General features: G+C 43.7%; 1 protein-coding gene across 1 annotated transcript in view; it reads left to right on the top strand.

Moving 5' to 3' along the window:
* The window catches only part of WDR27 (WD repeat domain 27), a 142,838-nt gene that overhangs the window by 4,865 nt on the left and 117,712 nt on the right, over nt 1-20,261 (top strand). The window contains exons 2-9 of the mRNA XM_061624421.1: nt 3,335-3,533; nt 4,007-4,148; nt 4,999-5,123; nt 5,363-5,476; nt 6,635-6,686; nt 8,650-8,720; nt 9,603-9,714; nt 12,635-12,767. Of these exons, the coding sequence (XP_061480405.1) occupies nt 3,335-3,533; nt 4,007-4,148; nt 4,999-5,123; nt 5,363-5,476; nt 6,635-6,686; nt 8,650-8,720; nt 9,603-9,714; nt 12,635-12,767 (948 nt within the window). The remainder of the gene's footprint in view (nt 1-3,334; nt 3,534-4,006; nt 4,149-4,998; nt 5,124-5,362; nt 5,477-6,634; nt 6,687-8,649; nt 8,721-9,602; nt 9,715-12,634; nt 12,768-20,261) is intronic.

The raw sequence follows: 20,261 nt of genomic DNA, 5'->3' as shown, positions 1-20,261 counted from the left end.
CCTGGCGGTACCTTTTCTGATCTGCGGTATGCACTCCAGTTGAGCTTCTAATATAGTGTTTTTAAACAACTTCCAAGCATTTTCAAGTGATGTGACCCTCTGGACTTTGTTTTTCAGCTTTCTTTTTACCAATCCCCTCATTTTTGTGAAGTTTCGTCTTTTGAAGTCAAATGTGACCGTGTTGGATTTTCTTGGCAATTGGCCATTTACATGTATGTTTAATTTAATAGCACTGTGGTCACTGCTCCCAATCGGTTCAACAACACTTACATCTCGCATCAGGTCCCGGTCCCCACTGAGGATTAAGTCCAGGGTTGCCGTCCCTCTGGTCGGTTCCATGACCAACTGGTCTAGGGAATAGTCATTTAGAATATCTAGAAACTTTGCTTCTTTGTCATGACTGGAACACATATGCGGCCAGTCTATGTCCGGGTAGTTGAAGTCACCCATTACTACCACATTTCCTAGTTTGGATGCTTCCTCAATTTCATATCTCATCTCAAGGTCTCCCTGAGCATTTTGATCAGGGGGACGATAGATCGTTCCCAGTATTAAGTCCCTCCTGGGGCACGGTATCACCACCCACAACGATTCTGTGGAGGAGTCTGCCTCTTTTGGGGTTTCGAGCTTGCTGGATTCAATGCCTTCTTTCACGTATAGAGCGACTCCGCCACCAATATGTCCTTCCCTGTCCTTCCGATATAGTTTATATCCAGGGATAACCGTATCCCACTGGTTTTCTCCATTCCACCAGGTCTCCGTTATGCTCACTGTATCAATGCTCTCCTCTAAGACCAAGCACTCCAGTTCTCCCATCTTGGTTCGGAGGCTCCTAGCATTAGCGTACTTTATTTATAGAAATACATAGTAGATAGAAAGGCATACCTAGTTCTAATTAACTAGCTAAGTTGGAGGCGTAACGCCCAGGTGCGGGAGTTAGCCTCATGCTTGGAGAGAGCAGAGACAAAGGGATGTCTCCTCTCTCCTGGACATCCGGAGAACAAAGGAGTGGAAAGGGTGGAAGGAGCAGGAGCAGGTAAGCAGTGTCTCTCTTCAAGTGTCTTTGGCACTTGTGGTTAGGCCTGTGGTAATTTTGCTCTTCTGAATTTATATCCTGTGCCCCTGCTCTCACAATGCCTACTTCTAGGCCTACCCCTTTTAAAATTTCATCATTTCTTTGGCTTTTATCCCAGGGGGGAGGTTTATTCCGAACCGGACCTTTCTCAGCTCCTGTCGGGTTTCCCCCCTCAGTCAGTTTAAAAGCTGCTCTGCTACCTTTTTAATTTTAAGTGCCAGCAGTCTGGTTCCATTCTGGTTCAAGTGGAGCCCGTCCCTTTTGTACAGGCCCGGCTTGTCCCAAAATGTTCCCCAGTGCCTAACAAATCCGAACCCTTCCACCCGACACCATCGTCTCATCCACGCATTGAGACTGCGAAGCTGGGCCTGTCTGGCTGGTCCTGCACGTGGAACCAGTAGCATTTCAGAGAAAGCCACCTTGGAGGTCCTGGCTTTCAGCATCCTACCTAGCAACCTAAATTTTGCTTCCAGGACCTCACGGATGCATTTCCCCATGTCATTGGTGCCAACGTGCACCACGACCACTGACTCCTTCCCAGCACTGTCTACCAAACTATCTAAACGATGGCGATATCCGCAACCTTCGCACCAGGCAGGCAAAACACCTTGCGGTCTACACGCCCATCACACACCCCACTGTCTATGTTCCTAATGATCGAATCACCCACTACAAGGATCCCTCCGCCCCCTGGAGATATATCCTCGGCACGAGAGGATAGCTGCTCATCCCCCAAGGAATGTGACCCTTCTAAGGGATCGTTTCCCTCTTCCTCAGCTGGATGCTCTCCTTCCCCGAGACCATCGTTCTCCATGATAGCAGGAGAGCTATCATCGTTGGAGTGGGACACAGCTATAACGTCCCTGAAGGCCTCCTCCACACACCTCTCTGCCTCTCTCAGCTTTTCCAGGTCCGCCACCTTGGCCTCAAGGAAATGAAGTCGTTCCCGCAGAGCCAGGAGCTCATTGCACCGAGAACACACCCACGACTTCTGTCCAACAGGCAGATAGTCGTACATGCTGCAGGTGGTGCAAAACACTGGAAAGCCCCCACACCCCTGCTGGCTTCTTACCTGCATAGTTTTGTTTAAGGTTTATTATGTCAATGGGTTGGAGACTGCAGTTTAGTTGAGGTCAGGGAACAGATGGGCAGAGTGGGGGGCCCTGGCCTCCTCGCCCTGCTGCCGAACTCGCTCTGCTGCTTAACTCGCCTTGATGCTTCATTAGCTGGGGCTCCCTCTAGCTCGTGTAGCAGGCTCCCTCGCTAGGGCGCTCTGACTTTATATGTGTGGCTGGTTCCTCCCAGCTACTGCTGCCAGCCAATGATGTGTTACTTGAGGCTGATGGCTATCAGCTGGGGCTTAACTCTAGTATTCTCTCAGGCTTCCTTCCTTTGAAGGCAGGAAGGCAGGCTTCCTTCCTTCCTGAGCGAGGGGCAGGGCTGTTTAAGCTTTTGGCTGCTTTTAATCTAATCAAGGGGCTGCGCCTTCCAGGCAAGTCTTTTGTGTTTGTTGTTTTCCCACCTAGAACAGCCTGACCTTTCTTTAACCTAGGGAAACAGAGTTTGTGGTTGTGTTTCAGGAAGGCTGAAGCTGCCCTTTTTAGCAAGGACTGAGCTGACTCTCTCCCTGTATGTGTCGGTGGAGTTTCCTTTTCCCCCTTCTCTCCGACTGGAATTTAGCCTTGTTTACAGTGTCGCCTGAAGCTTTCCTGCTAGGGTGGTGTTGAAAATGAGCTTTCTATAGGCTTCCTTCTCCTAGGATCTGTCTCCTAAGATATAGGTTCTTTCAGGATTTGGCTCCTAGCTCAGGGTGACCTTGGGCTGCCCTTATTACTTATTGCTCTGAGCTGTTTTACTTCAATTAAATAATGGAATAAATGGGAGCTACTTACCCTCTTTTCGCTCTGCTGCTTAACTTGCCTTGATGCTTTGTCAGCTGGGGCCTTGATGCTTCGTCAGCTGGGGCTCCCTCTAGCTCGTGGAGCCAATTTATATAAACAACAACTTTAAACACATGACACATTTAAAAACACATCCAAAATATTTTAAGTTAAATCGCACTTCTAATACCTAGTTTGTAGGCTCTCTTCCTGTTTTTACAATGCTATACATATCTTAAGTTTTTATAAATAGTGTAGATATCATAAATATTTTCTGTCAAACATCATACATATTTTCAAATGTTATAAATATACATATCTAATGAATTATACATTTTTAATTATATTTCTAATTATATGCTAATTTTATCTATTTCAGCTGTTCAATGGAAAGCCCTGTGGACCTCTGTTTTACCGAAGAAGGATGCAGTAGTAGCATAGTTCTTGAAAAACAAGTTTTTAGATCCAAAGTGCCAGAATCACATGTTCAGCTTGCTTGTAGCATGCATTACTGTGCTTTTCCTTTGAATGGGAATGAACTTTGTATCTTGAATACTACCGATGATCCTGACAACCAGGTTAAAAACTTATTTCTTTATGGGGGTTCAGTTTGTTCAAAATCAGAGGAATGCAATCCACTGTGCAGTGCTCATGTCCAAATCTTTTGAAATTAATAAAAACAGTGCTTAGGAGTCTATGTAGTCTTTGGGCCAGAAGGGGTGGTCATTACTATCGGGTAAAAAAACAAGGTAGCCTATGACCCTAGTAAAATTAGCAGCCATGTTGGCCATCAGCAATGAGTAGTTTTAACTGACAAAAACCTAAGCCTTTAAACTGGACATATATTTGCTTAGTTGGGTTTTAAACTCAGTTTATTGTAGTTGTTTGTTTATATTTTTATAGTATGTCTAAAATGTTTGCATTTACATTCTGTAAATCACTCTGAGATCAAAGATAGCTTGTGTAATTAACATGAATATTTTGGAAGAAACTGATTGACTAGCTGTGTAGTTTATATGCATTTCAAATTACCAAAAATACCTTTTGTTAGCCATTACACTTAATAGGTCATCATCATTCAATTACTGCACTGGCATTTGGGAGCAAAGTCAATCCACTCCTCATTTGCTCTGCTTCACGTGACTATGTAATAGTGTGGAATCTGGATGAATGCATGAAGAAGGTGCTACAAGGTGAACGCTTTGTGATATATTCAATATCATGTTATATGATTTGAACAAAAATTGCTCAGTTTGTGTAGTTCACTGCAAAGATAGCATATGCTGCATTCAGATGTCATGTTCTCCATAGGAAATAAGCTATGCATGTTTGTGCTGCCCCTCCTTTCCTCTTTCCTTTAATTCAGCTCAATTAAGTGTTTAATTAAGCCACTTCCTTGTTTTCAGTTCAGAGTTTTCCATGATATTTGAACCAGGAATTGTGTTTTGATGATCCCTCTAACAAACTATGGTTTTCAATCCTGGTTTGGGAAGATCTTTCAACCACTGTTTCTCAGTTTTGGCCCCATGACAAACTAGGAAGTGTTCTATTAAGCAGAGTACACAGAGCATGCACATGGTCTTTTTACAGTCCTGGGGATCAGAGAATGTGATGTCTGAATGCAGGTATAATGATTGAAAAGAGCAAGAGATTGACACACCATAATAAAAATGGCCCTTCATTTTCATGTAAAGATGTGTCTTACTGAGTTTTAAACTTCTAATTTCCATCAGCTTTGTATTCTGTATTATAGAAGGAAAAAATGAACAATGGTATAGGGTTTTGGATGTTTTCAGCTTCAATTTTGTGCCTATTGGGGGTAAGTGGGGCTTACCTGTGAGTAGACATGCATAGGTTTGTACTGTAAAACTAATCCTAATTCCCCTTACCTGGAAGTAAGCCCCAATGAATTAAATGGGGCTTTCTTCTAAGAAGGCATTGTTAGAATTGCAGCCCAAGTTACTTTAGACATCAGTATGTAAATTGAAGTTTTGTTTTATGAAATAGTCTTCATAATTTAGTGTCATGTTTCAAATACTGCAGGGTTAATTCCACAAGGCACTGTTATAGGAACACTTTTGGGAATGGTGCTTTATGTTCGATTTAGTCCAGATGATGAGGCAGTAGCAGTATGTGCTGGCCATCGGATATACATGCTAAATGCAAAGGTGAGCGCATATAAGGTGAAACATACAATATAATTGTGTGATATTCATATACTTGTAGCTGTGCTATAAAAGAAGTTGAAATAATGTGAAAGGAAATTGTACTCTTGTGCATCAGGCTGGTGTATTTTTCATAAGTGATGGCCAAGCACATTGTTTGCATTTCATCCATTTTATAAGGATCAAGCAGTACCATTTTTATGTTGAAATTTTATCTGTTTTTCCTCCTGGATTAATTTCAGTATGAAGCCATACTTGTTGAATTGGAGGGTCACCTGGCTCCAGTGACTGCAGCTGAGTTCTGTACTTGGGAGAAAAATATACTTATATCAGTTTCTGAAGACAGAAGTTTTAAGGCAAGGAAATTCCCTCTTTTTTTAATATATAGTTCTTTTGGTGATAATAGCCTTTGTTTTACTATATGGCTATGGTCTATTAGGCTATCGTTATATGGCTATGGTATATTAGGCTATGGTCTGAAGGCACATGAGGCTAGCATCCTGCTGAAACTAAGCAGGGTTAGGTCTGGTCAGTGCCTGGATGGGAGATTGTCTGGGAACCATATGTAAGCTGCCTTGGGTTTCTATCATGAAAAGAAAGGTGGGGTATAAATGTAATAAATAAATAATATTAAAATATTTTGTTATATATTAAAATTGTATTCCACCCTTCCTCCCAGTAGGAGTCCAGGGCAGCAGTATTATTAGTAGTGGTATAAAATTGAAGACAGGATAAGCTATATGTTTATATCTGTTTTTGATGATCAGATACTAAATTTGAACAACAGTGTTTCGTCATAATTCATTTTTTTGTATTGCTTGGTCTGTGGGGTTCTGTTCCTATCCTGTGAAATCAACAGAAAAATCAAATTGGCTTTTGTGGGTCTAGATTTTACCCTTTATTGTTTTAAAAAGCCAACATTTCTCATCATTGCTTATTTTATCATTGTATATGCTGATGTTAGGGCAATAATATTTTTCCCTTGGGATCTTGTTTGATTGCTATTCAAATAAAGGGTTTCTGATGCATGCAACTATCATAAGCGTGCTTACTTCAAAGTAAGCTATATTAAATTCAATGGGCAATATCCAGGATTACATGAGCAGATGTCCACTTGCATAATGAGGCTTCCACTTCCTCTCCTTCCCCCATCTAACATTCAAATCTGCCCAGGGAGTTACCCAATGCTCCAGAGCTCATTTTGGGATCACCTAGGAAGCAGCAAGGTAGAGGGGGAAAACTGTTGCTCAAACAGCATATGTTCTGCTGGTGGATGTACACTGTTGGATATCGCATAGTATACGTAGTTTGGAAGAATGTGTGTTTTAAGATCTGGGTGCCAGTAATTTTCTGTGAAAAGCAAAACCCACCCAGATTTTTATACACTGAGTTCCTTAGAACAACAGTGAATATGCTATCTGAAATCTTTGCACTATGCAGTATAAATGAGTATCCCATTGGTTGTTTTCATTGTTATCTAAACTGACATTTATATATTACCATTTTTTCAAAAGGTGTGGGACTATTCTACTGGACTGTTAATATATCAATCAGCAGTAATAACAGGTATGCTTTTAAACATTGCCAGCCAACCTCTTTTTATATGTAAAGTAATACTTGAAAAAAGAGAGAAACATTTTCATTCATACCAATATTATTGTTTGGAGGGAAATAACAAAATCCACAAATTGTTAGAACCATGGAGTGGAATATAAATTCAGTTCCATATCATTACTCTCATATTGTTCCCAGTGACTGCAGTAATAGTATATAGTTGCTGTGACCCAGAGTCCTTGCATATACAATGCCTTGCAAAGGTAATCAGACCCCTGACCAATGCTCTCATATTACTGAATTACAAATGGTACATTGTAATTTCGTTGTGTATGATATTTTATTTTGAAACACTGAAACTCACAATCAATCATTGTAAAGTGACATTGGTTTTATGTTGGGAAATGTTTATAAGAAACATAAAAAACTGAAACATGTTGCTTGCATAAGTACTAAACCCCCCCACATTAATATTTGGTAGAGCCACCTTGTGCTGCAATAACAGCTTTAAGTCTTTTGGGGTAGGTATGTACCAGCTTTGCACACAGTGTCAGAGGGATTTTGAGTTTCAGTGTTTCAAAAAATCATGCAGAATCAAATTACAATGTACAATTTGTAATTCAGTAATATGAGAGCATTAGTCGGGGGGCGAATACTTTTGCAAGGCACTGCATTTGAATGTATATACGGAGTTTCTCCATTCCAAAGTGCTATCCTGTTCATTTCAGTGGAGGCAGCAGATCGCAAAGGAGAATACTCAATTAAATTTGCTACCTAAGTAGAAATGAATGGGACAGTTGTTACAGCTATGTGTGCAGTGGAGCTTCTATATCCATAAAATATTATATCAGGATGAGGAATTGGAATATTAATTATTATTGGTCACTGTGTTTTAACATTGTATTGATTTGATACAGGGGATTTTCTGTTTAGACCCATTAGTTCCTTGCTTCTTTTTCCTCCCCATAATTTGTTCCTTGCCTGCCTCTTTTTCTCCATGTTAGTTTCCTTATTCGTTTCTCAGCATTGTCACTTAGAAGCTGTTCCCACAGGCTGGCTACACATTATGTGAGAGCCCTAACCCTTCCTTCCTTCCTTCCTTCCTTCCTTCCTTCCTTCCTTCCTTCCTTCCTTCCTTCCTTCCTTCCTTCCTTCCTTCCTTCCTTCCTTCCTTCCTTCCTTCCTTCCTTCCTTCCTTCCTTCCTTCCTTCCTTCCTTTCAGCAGCTTCAGGAAGGAAAATTTGAAACGAAGAGGCATGGAGGAGCTGCTTGACTCTTTTGCTTCCTGCAGCCTCTCTGCTGCACATTGGCCTTCTGTCAAATGACTTCCCCATGGGGTTAAAAGTTGTATTTGCCCTTCCAAAACATGAATTTTGTGTGAGTGTGTGGGAGATGCCATATGGAGGGCAGTTTGGAGTCTTGAAAGTATGTGGGCTGAGAAAGCGTTAAGCAGCTTTCTCCCTGCTCCTTTCTGCTTAAAATTCCCTTCTCTGGCCTTGGGAAGCTGTTTTTCTTTTTTTTAAAAAAAGGCCGTTACATGCATTATATGTCGTTAGCACCTCCTGTATTAAGTTTAATTTTCATCCTCTCTGCCTTCTGTCAGCAATAAAACAGACAATACGCTTCACTTAAGAGCAGTGCCATTGCTCAAAGAAATTATTTCAGATTGTACATGTTTATGCTGTTACATTCTTCACATTCACCAGTTATTGAAAGAATTATCTCTGCAGCTATGAATGGCTAATTTTCAGACTACTCATTGATTCAACATTAATTTGTGCTAGCCTTACCCAACTGTGGTCAGTAGGATTACATCTGTATATTTTATTCTTAGCATTTTAAAAAAATGTTCATACAACACTTTTAATGAGCAAAGCCGATACTGCTCCACCTTTTTTCCTGCAGGCAACTTAACTGGTGCTATACTTTTCAGTGTAATATATTAATAATAATACAGTGGAATTATTTTGCACAGCATTTCCTCTTCTAAGTCTCTTCATTGATGAAGAAAATAAACAGATTATCACTGGATGTGCAGATGGACAGGTAGGAAGTGTGCAAGGAATTTGACTATTTGTATTTGAATGTTATAAAATTATATAGCCAAATTATGCCTTTAGATTTACTAGTGAGCAGAATCGGGGGAAGGACGTAGCTCAGTGGTAAAGCACATGCTTTGCTTGCAAAAGGTCTCAGCTTCAATCCCTGGCATCTCATGGAAGAGCTGTGAAAGATCCTTGTCTCACTGTGGAGAGCCACTGCATGTCAGACTTTATGTAGTCAGTACATAGAGATGGACCAAATATCTGTTAGTATAAGGCAGCTTCCTATATTTCTAAGAACTGCAGTAGTAATTATGTATGTTTTATAAGAGCCATACAGCCCAGTTCAAGTCAACGATGACTAACTATAAGATCTCACTACTATTGCCTGAGAGTATATCTAACTGGAGATGCAGAGGACTGAACTTGGGACAATGTACATGCTATTGCCTCACGATTGTTGGTTTGCAGTAACTAATGAACACATTTCTAATTTATAGTCACATACTTTATAACATGTTTGTGTATAGATTGAAAAACTGCCACATTGTGAAGTGTAAATGAAATGCAGTTTTACTTTATACTATATTAGCAAATCAAAATAGACAGCTATGCTTCCCTTTCTCATATTGTAGTAAATCTAGCACTAATCAAAGTCAGTTTGAGCTGATAGCCTGAAAAAGTTGGTTGCCAAAGCACCATTTCCTGAGCATGTTGGAAAATGTGAAAAATTATGTTTGAAATGAGCTTTATTGTATTAATAGGATTTGGTATCTGGTCACACCACTGAACTCAGAGGATATTACCAGAAACATTTACTTATTAAAAGAGAAGTGTGGAAAAGCTGGTTATCCTCTCAGTGTTTTTTTTTTTTTGTCTCTTTTAGCTTTGGATCTTCAGCTTGAGTAGTGGGCATCAGTATCGCTGTGTGGTACACATCAATTTAAAGAAAGAAAGAGAGAAGTTTTACAACAAAATGAGGAAATCTGAACAATTGGGTAATATATTTCCAGAAAACTTCCAGATCCTTTTAAAATATAACCAGTTCAGTGATGATATGGTTAAAAAAATGTACTAGAGACCTGTTGGTCAGTATGGATTAACTTTACATCTAAATGTCATGGGAATTGATATTACATGCACACAGATATCAAGAAGGCCTTAGTGAGTTCTCAGACAGGCTGATATGGAAAGAGGTGAGATATCCTGGCATCACACCATTTAAGGTTTTAAATATTAAAACCAGAAGTTTGAACTGATATCAGAAACACATTAGCAACTAGTGAAGTCAATTGAGGATCAGCATAATATTATCTAATCTGCTGCCTCTCCTATTAACTACATCTGGTACGCAAGCTACACCCTTTGCTAGACAAATCTGACCTGGGCACAGTCACTTCTGCTCTAGTTACTTTATGTAGGGCTATCCTTGAAGACAGTCTGAAAACTTCCATTGATCTAGAATGTGGCCACTAGAGTTTTGTCCAGGGTCTTTAGAAAATATATTATGGCAATCTTCACTCAGTTTCACTCACTAATTTGTTTGCATACTAAGTTTAAGTTGCTGCTTTAAACATTTAAAGTTCTAAAAGGCCTGGGACCAGTGTAGTTCAGGAATTGTTTTTTCTTTATCCCTCCACATCTAAAGGTTGGTTGGTGAATATAAGAGAGAGGACCTTTTCAATTGTGGTACCCAGCTGGTGGTATACCTATCAAAGGAGGTCACCATGTTTCTTCGTGGTCCATTTTTAGGATAAAGCTGAAAACTGTGTTATTTTAGCATTCTTAAAGTAAGGTGTCTAAGTATGCCTTGCCTTATAACTGCTTTTACTATTACAGATTTAAACTGTTTTTTTAAAACCCCTTTAGTACCACTCCCTATATGTGTGTGTGTGTGTGTGTATTGTATTTTATGTATTTTCATTGTATTTTATGTATTTTAATTTATTTTGATGTTTTTGTGATTTTACTGTTTACAATTTTATTATGTATGTGTTGGATTTTCTTTTTGTAAGCCGCCCTGAGTACCCTATTATAGGGTAGAAGGGCGGGATAGAAATATTTTAAATAAATAAATAAAACAAAGCTTGTAAGCTGTTAATGTAGAAAAGCAGAATTATGTATGTATGTTATTTATTTAACTTATTATTCAGGGTCTGGGAAGGATCATATGGGAGAAGACATTCTGTGAAGTATTGGTATCCTGAACCATGTAAGCCTTTTTAGTAAGGATCGTCAATGTGTTGTGTTCCAGATGTTGCTGGACTACAGCTCACATTATCCCTGTCTGTTGGCAGTGCTGTCTGGGACTGAGGGGGATGTTGAGTCCAGTAACACCTGGAGGACACCATGTTGGTTACCCTTGCTTTTTAGGTTAAAACCAGCACTTTGAATTGGGTCTGGACATTGCAAGTTCAGATGGACCAGAATTGGTATAACATGCTAGTAGTCTAGCTGCTGCGTTCTGCACCAGCTGCAGTGTCTGAACCATCTTCAAAGGCTATCCCATATATATCAAACTTTGCAATAATCCAGCTGTGAAGTTACCAGAGCAAAGCCGAGGCGAACCTTTGGTCAACAGGCCTAATTAGTCCTGGCATGCATCCCAGTTTGGCCCATAAGTGCATTTCCCCCAAATCATTGTCATCTGCCCCATACCTGACGTCATATGTGATGTCAAGTGAGGGGCAGGTGAAGATGTGACTGCCTTGTACAACTGGAAGCCTTAAAGTACACTCCTGATTGTGCTTTGGCAAGGGAGGCTTGCTGTCACAACCAGTCAGCCCTGCAGCTGTAAATCAGTAGTGCATCTGCAGTTCACACTCTTGGTATAAATAATGTATTTTGTTATGCAAAAAAGTCAAAGATCAGGCAAGTAAGTTTGCTATTACTTATAATGTGACATGTGAACTTTCTTTGTCAGTTCCGAAAGTGTTTCATTCCACTAGCCACATGATCCCATCTCTTACTGTGTGCTGTGTAAGTGGGATAGCACTGCACAGAAGACCTATTGATGATCATTACGGCACAGCTAACTAGAATCTGTTTTGCTAGCATAGGTTTCTTATGCTAGACAGCTATGCCAGACTAGTTATATAGCATAAGTGCATAAGTTCAGTGGAAAGAGCATGGTGGGATAGGGACAGAGGAGTGGGCAGCTGAGTTGGCACCATCCCCACTACTCTAGGTTCAGAGCTAAACATTGGGCTGTTGCAGGACTACAATCAGAAAACATGGATGTATCTCACTGTGAAGCAGTAGAACAAAAAATCACTGCATAATTTCTCATGCATAAGAACATAAGATACCTGCTGGATCAAGCCACTGGCCATCTAGTCCAGCATCCTATTCTCACCAGATGCCTATGGGAAGCCCGGAAGAAGGACCTGAGCCCAAGGGCTCTCTTCTCCGCCCCCCCCCTAGTTTCCAACAGCTGGTATTCAGAAGCATAGTACCTCTGACTGTGGAGGCAGAGAATAGCCATTGTGGCTAGTAACGTTTGATAACTTTATCCTCCATGAATTTGTCTAAACCTCTTTTAAAGCCATCACTGCCTCCTCTAGGAGCAAGTTCCATAGCTTAACTATGCACTGTGTGAAGAAGTACTTTCTTTTATCTGTTTTGAATCTTCCAGAATTCAGCTTCATTGGATGTCCATAAGTTCTAGTGATGAGAGAGAGAAAAACTTCTCTCTATCCACTCTCCCCATGTCATGCATAATTTTATAAACTTTTATTATGTAATCTCTTACCTTTTCACTAAACTAAAAAGCCTCAAATGCTGCAACCTTTCCTTATAGAGGAGTCGCTCCATGTAAATCTCTCCGGAATTAAATCTGATTATGAACTCATTTAACTTTCCACTGAATGTATTAATCAGCCTGTTTCTGTTATGATAGCCACTGCCTGTTTTTCCCAGATGAGATTCAGAATGCATCTAAGATGTATACTTCAAATGACTTAAGAGAAGGAGAAACAGTTGAAACTACCTTTCCAGTTCTCAGAATTGAACACTGTGACAAATCTATAAATGTAGGTGATGAAGGACACAGGTAAGTGCAATAAATTTGTATTGTCTGTTTGATATTTTGTGTTATGTAGAAGAGAAAAATACAAAGTTAAACAAAACATATGGAGGTGTTTCATGTACGTAATACTCTATACTAGGTGATAACCTGAAGACATTATTTTGTAGAGGACGTTCATGTTACTTTAATCATTATTATTATTATTATTATTATTTATTTATTCAGTTTCTATACCGCCCACAGCCAACGGCTCTCTGGGCGGTGAACAACATAAATATAAAAATACAATAAGATAAAATCACATAATTACCACACACATAATAACAATTCTCAAAGCTAAAAACATATTACACAATTAATTTAGTATACCAGAGTGTTATAAATATACTAAAATATATTAAAATGCCTGGGAAAAGAGGTACGTTTTAACCCGGCGCCGAAAAGAAAGCAATGTTGGCGCCAGGCGCACCTCCTCAGGGAGACTGTTCCATAGTTCAGGGGCCACCACTGAGAAGGCCCTAGATCTTGTCGTCATCCTCCGAGCCTCTCTATGAGTCGGGACCCGGAGGAGGGCTTTCGATGTTGCATGCAGTGTACGGGTAGGTTCATATCGGGAGAGGCGTTCCATCAGGTATTGCGGACCCGCGCCGTGTAAGGCTTTATAGGTCAAGACCAACACTTTGAATCTGGCCCGGAAACATATAGGCAGCCAGTGCAAACAGGCCAGAACAGGTGTTATATGTTCGGATCGTTTGGTCCTAGTCAACAATCGGGCCGCAGCGTTTTGCACGAGCTGCAGTTTTCCATAGGAGGTGGGCCATCACTGTGGGAAATAGTTCCACCTATCGTGCGAAGGCAAGAATGTTTTTGAAGTCAAGACTAGGGACGTCATGCCCCTCCCACTCTCCAGTTCATTCTTGCCTTCGTATGAACAAGATTGGAATTTCACATAGCATTTAGCTAAGTCTCGTATTTGTTTGTGTACTTGTCTTTAAAGCCTTTTTTTTCTGTTTTGTGTTTAGCCTCTGAGGGTTCCCTCAGAGACCGCGGCTGCGGCTTTCTCACCCTTCCCTCAGAGCTATTCAATCTATTTTATTTCCTTGACTGGGGGCTCCCTCTGAGACCGCGGCTGCGGCTCTCTTCGTTTTGGCAGTTTTTAGCCCCCCCCCCCCGCTCTGTTGTATCCTTAGCCTGGGGGCTCCCTCAGTGACCGCGGCTGCGGTTCTCCCTTTTTGATCGCTTCTGATCGCTTTTGACCTCCCTCCCCCCCCGATCGGTTGCCGCGGCTGCGGCTTATCCGATCTCAGCGGGAGCTTGCAGCTGCGGCTCCCGCTGTTAACCCTCTGCCTCAGATCGCCCTCGCTACGTGGCTTAAATCCCACTGCGAAGGGCTTTACAGACCGCGACGGCGGCTCTCTCTGCGGCGGCTGCCGTTTTTCCCCCACCGGTTTTCTCCGGGGATTTTCTAGAGCTGCTACTGCGGTTTTCGGCGAGACCGTGCTGGGCAGCCCTTCCCCCAGTTCGCCTCCGACGGCCGCCATTGCTTCTTCCCTCTCTGCCATTTTTTCCCGCTCTTTTTTTCCGGGCGCCATTTTTTCTTTTTGATTTTGAATTTCCCGCGTTTTTTGTTCCCCTTATTATCGGATACCTCCCCTGCAGGCTATCTATCCGTACGTTTGTGTATATGTGCTGCTGACAAATTTACACACGGCTGATTTACACACATTACTGTGGCTGTAATCATAGTGGCTGAATTATATTATCAAGGCTGGAGCTCCAATCCTAGTGGGCTGGATTGTATTATCAAGGCTGGAGCTTTAATCCTAGTGGCTGGATTACATTATCAAGGCTGCAGCTTTAATCCTAGTGGCTGGATTACATTATCAAGGCTGGAGCTTTAATATCAGTGGCTGACTTGTATCAAATCTGATTTACATTATATATCCTGCCCCCTCTGGGGCCGTGAACAAGCCAAAAACCCAGCCTACAGCACTAATCTGAGTGTGCCAACTCTAAAACAGCCTATATTATATTAATGCTGATACCTCAGTGCATTCTGCCCCCTCTGTGGCAGTGCATTTCGCCATCTGCCAGTGTATCCTACCCCCTCCGTGGTAGTACGCTGTGCCAGTTCGGGTCTTTACATCCTCCCCCCTCCGTGGCAGTGTACTGCACCCAGGTTTATATAAGATGGCAGAACAGCCAGGCATGTCACCATCAACACACATGGTGCCAGATCAGCCAGACATGCCACAATCAGCCAAGCCACAACATCCTAACATGTCTAAGACCAGACATGCCAAAGCACTGGCTAAGACAAAACATCTTTCCAGCCATAGTAAACCAAAGCGCCCTCGTTATGTCTCTGTGCCAACCACCACCACAGCACAGACACACATAAGTGATATTTTCCATTCTCCTGCTACTGCCTCTGACGAGGAAGAGTTTGTTGGCTTTCCCCCTCACTGTTCGCCTAACGAACCTACCTCTGGCTTACTGCCTCAGACATCTGTTCCAATAGTTCACCAGGCACATACATCTCCCACATCTGGTCTGCAGCTGTCTCCTGATTTCCTCTCCCAACTCCAAGCCATGCTGGCTTTTTTCACACGAATGCAGTCACTACCACAAGTTCCTGCCATACCCCCACTCAACATGGACCAACGTGCGTTCCATGCTGCTCATCCTTCCTGCTCACCAGATCCCTTTGATGTAGCCAGAGGCAGATGTACGGATGAAGCCTCGTATGCGGAGGAGTCAACTTTCACTGACCATGTTGAAGGAGACGACTGGAGCGACTATTCAGATCATGAGGAGGATACATCGTATCGCTTGTTCAATACCTCAGATTATCAACCGCTAGCACGTAGGGTACTTCATACCCTTGGTCTCCAGACTGCGCCTTCAACTTCGTCCGCCCCAGCTATCAAAGGGGCCAAGGTCCTCAAATCCCCTGCACCTACTGAACACTACATCCCGGTGCCGGACCCAATTGCCAAATTAGCCTCCGAAGAATGGGCCCACCCACTCAAAGCTCGACGCTTCAAGAACCTGGCTGACAGACTTTACGCCCTAGCCCCAGACTTCGCCACCAAGTTACATGTCCCTGGCATAGATGAACCAATCGCTCGCCTCGTTTCACGATCTCTCTTGCCCAGGGAAGGGGAATCCCACCTAAAAGATACTACTGAGCGTCGAATAGACTTCGCCCTCCGCAAGAATCACGAGGCCACTGCCCTAGCCATGCGTGCCTCCGCTTCAGCCTCCATCTTCTCCAGAGCATCTATGATGTGGATGGATGACCTTCTAGAGGATGCTAACCCTGATCCTGTCGCCTTCAAAAGAGCACTATTGAAATTACGTAAGACAGCAGCTTTTGTGGCCGATGCCACTTTGGATGCCACCCAATTAGGGGCACGAGCCATGACGACTCAAATAGTCGCTCGTCGCACCCTCTGGCTTCGCCACTGGCAAGCTGATTCAGCGGCCAGACTGAACCTGTCCAAGGCTCCTTACTCCGGATCTCTACTCTTCGGTGAGGAAGCTCTAAAGGCAGTTCTGGTTGATCCAAAAGACGCCCACAAACCGGTTCTAGCCACAGTCAAGAACATCGACCACAGGCCTTTCAGGCGATTTCCCTCCTTTCGTTCTAACCAGCCCTTTCGAGGAACGCGGCCAGGAGGACGAGGCCGCGACTTCAGACCCTATGACTCCAACGCATTCAGGGGCTCCTGGAACCGACGCTTCCAGGGCAGAGGTCAGTACCAAGGGCGCAGGGGCAACTCATCGTCCTCATATAGGGGAGGTCCTCACCTACACAAGTAGTATTAACGCCCTCCCCATAGGTGGCAGATTACTTAATTTTGGAGATCGATGGCTGTGCCTTACTACGGTCTCCTGGATCAGGGACCTTTTCACTTATGGCTATACCATAGAGTTCTGGGCAACCCCATCAGACAGATTCCATCCGTCTCCTTGCCCAAGGGCACCAGCCAGGCACAACATCATGCAGACAGCTATACATCACCTCTTGGACATAGCGGCGATAGAGCCAGTCCCCACAACTGAGAGATCGGAAGGGGTGTACTCCCTCCTTTTTGCTGTGCCAAAACGAGATTTATCTTGGAGGGCGGTATTGGACCTCAAGTTTGTCAACCGTTTTGTAACATACCGCAGGTTCAAAATGGAATCTCTCCATTCCATTACCGAGAGTCTGCATGAAGGAGACTTCCTGGCTTCTATCGACCTTAAGGAAGCGTATCTCCATGTGCCCATTTGCATAGCCCACAGAAAGTTTCTTCGGTTTGCCTTTGGCCACCAACATTTTCAATATAGAGCGATGCCATTTGGCCTCTCCTCTGCTCCAAGAGTATTTTCCAAGGTGCTACTCATCCTAGTGGCTTACCTTCGGACCCAAGGGGTTCATATCTACCCATATTTGGATGATCTGCTAATACGGTCCAAGTCTGAAGAGCTGGCTCATCATTTAATGATCACCCTCAATGTTTTGCAGACCTACGGCTGGCTTGTCAACTTCGACAAAAGCCATCTCCAACCAACCCAACGCCTACTACATCTTGGGGCAATGTTGGACACCCTGCAGGCAATGGTCTTCCTGGCTCCAGATCGCATCACTGCCATCACAAGCATCGCAAGGTCCCTGATGCAACAAACATCCGCAGACGTCATGCTTCTCGCCAGAGCGCTCGGGATGTTTATCTCCACAATCCACATTGTGCCCTGGGCTCGAGCCCACACTCGGCCCCTTCAGTGGACTCTGTTGCCTTTTCGAAAAGACATTGCCAGCTCCAACCATCGCAAAGTTCGTTTGAGCCCCGCTCTGCGCCTCTCCTTCCGCTGGTGGACCAAGGTTCAACACCTCTCCAAGGGCACGTCGTTCAGAGAACCCAGCAGAACCGTCGTGACCACAGACGCCAGCCTCACAGGTTGGGGAGCCCACTGCAACTCCCAGTACGTTCAGGGGGTTTGGCCCAACGCAGAGCAATCTCAAAGCATCAACTGGCTGGAACTAAAGGCTGTCCACTTGGCTCTATGTCATTTTCAGTCTCTGTTCCCTTTGCATCATGTGCTCATTCGAACAGACAACACATGTGTAAAATCACATTTGAACAGACAAGGGGGCACCAGGTCTCGTCCTCTGCAGGACTTAGCCTCCCTCATCTTTGTCTGGGCAGAACAACATCTACAATCCCTGAAAGCAGAACACCTCAGAGGGATTTGGAATGTGACAGCAGACTGGCTCAGCAGACAACAGGTCTTTCCGGGAGAATGGAAACTTCATCCAGCCATTTTCCATCGTCTCCAGTGTCGGTTCGGCACACTCTCAGTCGACCTGTTTGCTTCCAGTCGCAATTGCCAGCTTCCCAGGTACTTTGCCCGATACCTGGACTCAACAGCAGAAGCAGTGGATGCTCTGACAACACCGTGGCCAGACGGTCTATTGTACGCCTTTCCTCCCATACCATTGTTAGCCAAAACCTTGAGGAAGGCGCGAACCGAAAGGGCACAGCTGGTTCTGATAGCACCATTTTGGCCACGCCGACCGTGGTTTTCAGATCTTCTGGCAATGTCAGATCCTTGGACACTTCCAGTAACGCCAGACCTCCTATCCCAGGGTCCAGTACTGCGCCAGGACCCTACTTGGCTCAATCTAACAGCGTGGCTTTTGAACTGAGACATTTGAGGTCAGCTGGACTGTCTGACGCTGTGATTGATATTATTTTGGCCTCGAGAAGACCATCTACCACTCGCATTTATCAACATACCTGGGTGGCTTTCTCCAAGTGGTGTCAGTCCCACCACCACGATCCATCCCAGGCCAATGTGCACCAGGTGCTCCAATTTCTCCATAGTGGCTTTATGATGGGACTTCGACCCAACACTCTACGTCGACATGCGTCTACTCTGTCATCCATTCTCTCAGTGTCCTCTCCTGGAGATCATATTTCCTCACATCCGTTCATCAAACGTTTTTTGAGGGGAGTCGCCCTGCGCTCTCCGGCTGTTGTCCATCGGTTCCCCTCATGGAGTTTGCCTAAAGTTCTGCAGGCTTTGCAACGCCCTCCATTTGAACCCATCAGGACTGTGCCCCTACGTATACTGTCCTTCAAGGTCCTGTTTCTGATCGCAATCACATCTGCCAGACGCGTTTCGGAGTTGGGTGCACTGTCTTCTGCCCGACACCTCTGCGTCTTCCATAAGGACTCTGTTGTGCTGAAGACTGACCCTTCCTTTCGTCCCAAGGTCGATTCAGTTTTTCATTGCAACCAGGACATTGTTTTGCCTTCCTTTTGCCCGAATCCTACCCATCCTCTTGAAAAGGCTTGGCATTCGTTGGATGTCCGGAGGGCTCTCAAGACCTACCTGTCTAGGACCCAAGAGATTCGACGAACGGAGTCTCTGTTTGTATCCTTTCATCCAAGGTCTATGGGGCATAAAGTTTCCAATCCTACTTTATCCCGTTGGTTAAGGGCATGTATTACTTTAGCATATGAGTCTCTGAAGCTGTCAGTTCCAGCTAGTATAACGGCTCATTCTACCAGGTCAGCGGCCACTTCGGCTGCTTTTGCCACTAATGCTCCTGTTGCCGATATTTGTAGGGCTGCAGTCTGGTCTACCCCTCACTCGTTTATAAGGCATTATAAAATTGATCGCTATGCCTCTGCTGACGCATCTTTTGGCAGACGAGTGTTGCAACAGGTTCTTAATGAGGATTAACATGTGGGTGGTCCCTCCCTATATGGGTTGCTTTGGTACATCCCACAGTGATGGCCCACCTCCTATGGAAAATGTACCATTGGTCTCACCTGAAAGGTGATTTTCATAGGAGTGGGCCATCACGACCCTCCCAGTTGGAGGATGACTAGAGATTTTATCAATGGGTTACATGTTATTGTTACGCTATTATATTTAAATGTAAGAGTGAAGTCAAGACTTTTAGTCTGTTATGTTATGTAGTTATGTTAGAGTCATGTTGTTATGCATGTAACTATTATGTTATTTTCCTGGCGGGCCTGTTGGCCTTGTTCTTGTATTTTTAGATATCTCTTTTTAGACTCGCTACGAATGAACTGGAGAGTGGGAGGGGCATGACGTCCCTAGTCTTGACTTCAAAAACATTCTTGCCTTCGCACGATAGGTGGAACTATTTCCCACAGTGATGGCCCACTCCTATGAAAATCACCTTTCAGGTGAGACCAATGGTACATTTCCGAACCGTCTTCAAAGGTAGCCCCACGTAGAGCGCATTGCAGTAGTCCAGTCTTGAGGTTACCAGAGCGTGGATAACTGAAGCGAGGTCGTTGCTGCCCAGATAGGGACGTAGCTGAGCTACCAACCGAAGTTGGTAGAACGCACTTCGTGCCACCGAGGCTACCTGGGCCTCAAGTGACAATGAAGGATCTAAAAGAACTCCCAGACTACGAACCTGCTCCTTCAGGGGGAGTGTAGCATCATGTGTAGCATCAAATACTTGCATTTGTAGTAAGCAAATTACAA

The sequence above is a fragment of the Rhineura floridana genome, chromosome 4, assembly GCF_030035675.1.
Source record: "Rhineura floridana isolate rRhiFlo1 chromosome 4, rRhiFlo1.hap2, whole genome shotgun sequence".
Lineage (NCBI taxonomy): Eukaryota > Metazoa > Chordata > Lepidosauria > Squamata > Rhineuridae > Rhineura > Rhineura floridana.
The sequence above is the reverse complement of the archived record's forward strand: the minus strand, read 5'-3'. Positions and strand labels throughout refer to the sequence as shown.